Source organism: Ostrinia furnacalis, unplaced genomic scaffold (assembly GCF_004193835.3).
Source record: "Ostrinia furnacalis isolate ACB-3 unplaced genomic scaffold, ASM419383v2 OfSCF7159, whole genome shotgun sequence".
Taxonomy (NCBI): domain Eukaryota; kingdom Metazoa; phylum Arthropoda; class Insecta; order Lepidoptera; family Crambidae; genus Ostrinia; species Ostrinia furnacalis.
The window spans coordinates 50,398-53,473 of record NW_021137398.1 but is presented as its reverse complement, the minus strand read 5'-3'; the positions used below and the strand labels follow the sequence as shown (position 1 = coordinate 53,473).

At 40.7% G+C, this 3,076-nt stretch overlaps 1 protein-coding gene across 1 annotated transcript in view; it reads left to right on the top strand.

The window, feature by feature from the left end:
* The first annotated feature begins 100 nt into the window (after nt 1-100).
* The window catches only part of Oseg1 (intraflagellar transport protein Oseg1), a 28,202-nt gene continuing 25,226 nt past the window's right edge, over nt 101-3,076 (top strand). The window contains exons 1-5 of the mRNA XM_028319256.1: nt 101-283; nt 1,029-1,166; nt 1,444-1,572; nt 1,673-1,837; nt 2,183-2,323. Coding sequence (XP_028175057.1) covers nt 101-283; nt 1,029-1,166; nt 1,444-1,572; nt 1,673-1,837; nt 2,183-2,323 — 756 coding nt within the window. The remainder of the gene's footprint in view (nt 284-1,028; nt 1,167-1,443; nt 1,573-1,672; nt 1,838-2,182; nt 2,324-3,076) is intronic.

The following is a 3,076-nucleotide window of genomic DNA, read 5'->3' as shown; positions in this document are numbered from 1 at the left end:
CACGCTTTGCAAGGCGTCGCTGTTCAGGTAAGATGACACTAGCTACTGCCTTGGGCGTTATGCGAGCCTGGTACTTCAGGAGTCATTAGGACTGAGAAATATGGAGCTGAATGGTTTGAATGTGACTTGTGCCTGCTCCAAGATACTAAAGTATCGACGAGAAGAACCGCTACTTCCTCAAAGTTTATCCAAGCCTGGTACTTTAGGAGTCATCGTGGCCATCGTGTGGGCTCCCAACCTGCTCCGAAGCCCACGGCCGCAACACGCTTTGCAAGGCGTCGCTGTAAAAAAAGCTGGGTTTAAACTAACTTAGGCTGAGTTGCACCACCTAACTTTGACCGTATCTATGACGATAACCGGTGTTTTATGTATAGAGTTTGACAGATTTTTGGCGTTTGTCACAGTTAAAGTAAGATGGTGCAAGTCAGCCTAACGTCACCTTCCATGTTGCCATACTCAATACTCAATCGTTTATTGCATAACCACATTAGCATTCACATTAGGTCTTACAATTTAGGCAGTTATACAATGTGGACTTGCAACTTTAGGAAGGAGACAGAACGACGACCATATCTGATACTTATTAAACAACCTTTCGACACTAAGACATTCGATGATTCGACCATTCGATAATGTGACCATTCGATGATAAGGGATTCGATATTTCGTACGTTCGAGATTATGACCAATCGATGAAACGGCTTCGATGAAACGACCTTCGATGAAACGACTTTCGATAAAACGTAGGGAACCCGCGTGAATATACCGTCATGATATCATGACGATGTATGCAATATATCGTGTTTGAAAAAACATTAGGAAATTTTGTAACTGTACAATGTTTGTCAGTCTGCTTTTTGTTTTTAATTATTGCGAGAATATGCAATGCATTCTTCTTCTAATCCAGAAAAAACCCTGCCCTGCCCTTTCGGTAAAACTTGTTATTTTATTTACTTTTGTGTTGGTTTTGTGATGCAGTTTTGTGTCGCTGAATATATCGTCTAATTTTAATTTTTTCAACATCGCAGGTCCAGTTGCCTGAACGGGTCGTAGTGTACGAGCAAGGTGACGTAGACGGTATGCTGTACAGAGTCAAGGAAAAGCTGTCGCAGAAGATTGACTGCTCCCTGTTGGTCGCCACTAGCGATGCCCTGTTGCTTTGTCAGGTAAATTTAAAACATATGTATGTATGTTTTATTAATAATGTGAAAAAGATTTGTTCTGTCTATGTTTTATTTAGTTTTCATGTCTCAATCGCTATTTTAGTGGATTTAGGCACATTTTGTTGCAAAATAAATTCAGAAAGTAATATGTTTCAGAGTAGTTTCATTTACTTACCGAAAATACGCCTGTGAGGCGTAAATTGTTTAGTTTTGTTTTTTTATTAAAATTATTTCACTACAGTGAATACGTTTATGCAATATACTATGCCTCTTTTCACAGGATACAAAATTAGTGATGATTGGAAGGCGTGTGCCGAAATATTGGACGGTGCCCACTGCAATACGTTACGTTAAAGTAACCACATTGTATTTTGAAGAAGTTTTATTACTGGGACTCTTGAATGGTCAAGTATGTATATTGATCTTTTTTGGCATAATGAAACTACACATTGCGATATTTAGATTTTTAAAATGTTTGTACCGGCAATTCAAAGTGTGTTTTTTTCTAGATATGGCAAGTGGAACCAAGCGATGGCAGCTCCAAAATGATTCTTCAGACGCCGGCCAGCGTACGTTGCTTAGACGTGAGCGCATCTCGCGGACGCCTGGCAGTCGTAGACGAGGCGTCTGTGTGTCGCGTGTATAGCCTGCCCACCGGGGAACTGTTGTACACGGTCAGTAGTCTTCGTTGATGTAGCTCTATCATGATTGTACTGTGTACGTCGTTTGCAAGTGTACGCCACTTAGACGTATTTGAGTGCGCCTTGCCGCGGTGTGCCGTGACGCACGGCACGAAATAAAGGCAGATGTCTGCGAACGAATGCCAACAATGTTTGGTCAACATAGATCAAATAATAAAGAAACATGGATGGACTATTCTCAATTTTTACTTTTCAGTGACTCGCTCAGAAGTGAGCGGTGACTGTTACCTATTTTAAGAATATCATATTTTATTTCTATTCTATAGAGATATAATAGCATATTATTTAAAGTGTAATAAGATTATTTTATGTTAACAGGAAGAAAACGTATCGTCGGTTTCGTGGAACTCGTGGTGCGATGAACTACTGGGTCTTTCCGGTGGAGGCTTGCTGTCCATCAAGGCAGGCAACTTCCCACCGGCCACGCAGCCCCTTATTGGCTCTGTAGTCGGTTTTCAGGTATGTGACATACCTAAATTAGGTTTGCATATTTTTTAGATGCAGTCCATTGCTCTGCTCGAAGAATTTGGTTTGTCGTAGTGAGGCTTGTATTGAATCCCTCAGTCTTGTATGAATTTTAAAGCAAGTTCAATGCCAAGCGAGAGAGTAGCAACATTGCTACGTCGCGCGCTAAGTAGCGGGTATTTATAGGTCGCGCAACGAGAGTTGAGGCCATCAACATTTTTTGTATCTGTATTGGCAGGGTGCAAAGCAGGTGGAGGGAGTAGTCTAAACGATCACAGCGCTCGCTGCGGCTAAAATTGACATTTTAGTCGCTGACTTGAGCTGTCAAATCCATATTGCAGTAAACATTTTCTAATCGTTTTTGAGATAAAATATGGTTCTAGTAAGATGTGTTGTTGTGAATTGTAATAACACCAAGAAGAATAGCGACTGTAAATTTTACCAATTTCCAAGACCGTGGTGGAAACGAGACCAAAGATATAAATGATAATGATGATGGCACGAAAACCCGTTTTAGTCATCAGTAGGCTCATTTTTCACTGAAAACAACAATTTTAATGTTATTGGCAATAATGTTACTGACTACCATCGCGTCGTCCAAAATTGTCAAATATAGTAAAATAAGACAAGATTTCATAAATTTATTCACATTATTTACTTACTTCTTGCTTGTCAGCGGTGACAATATTGCCCATAATGGCCGTGTACGGTACGTGGCGCTGTCGTCGCGCTCGGTCCCAATACGCT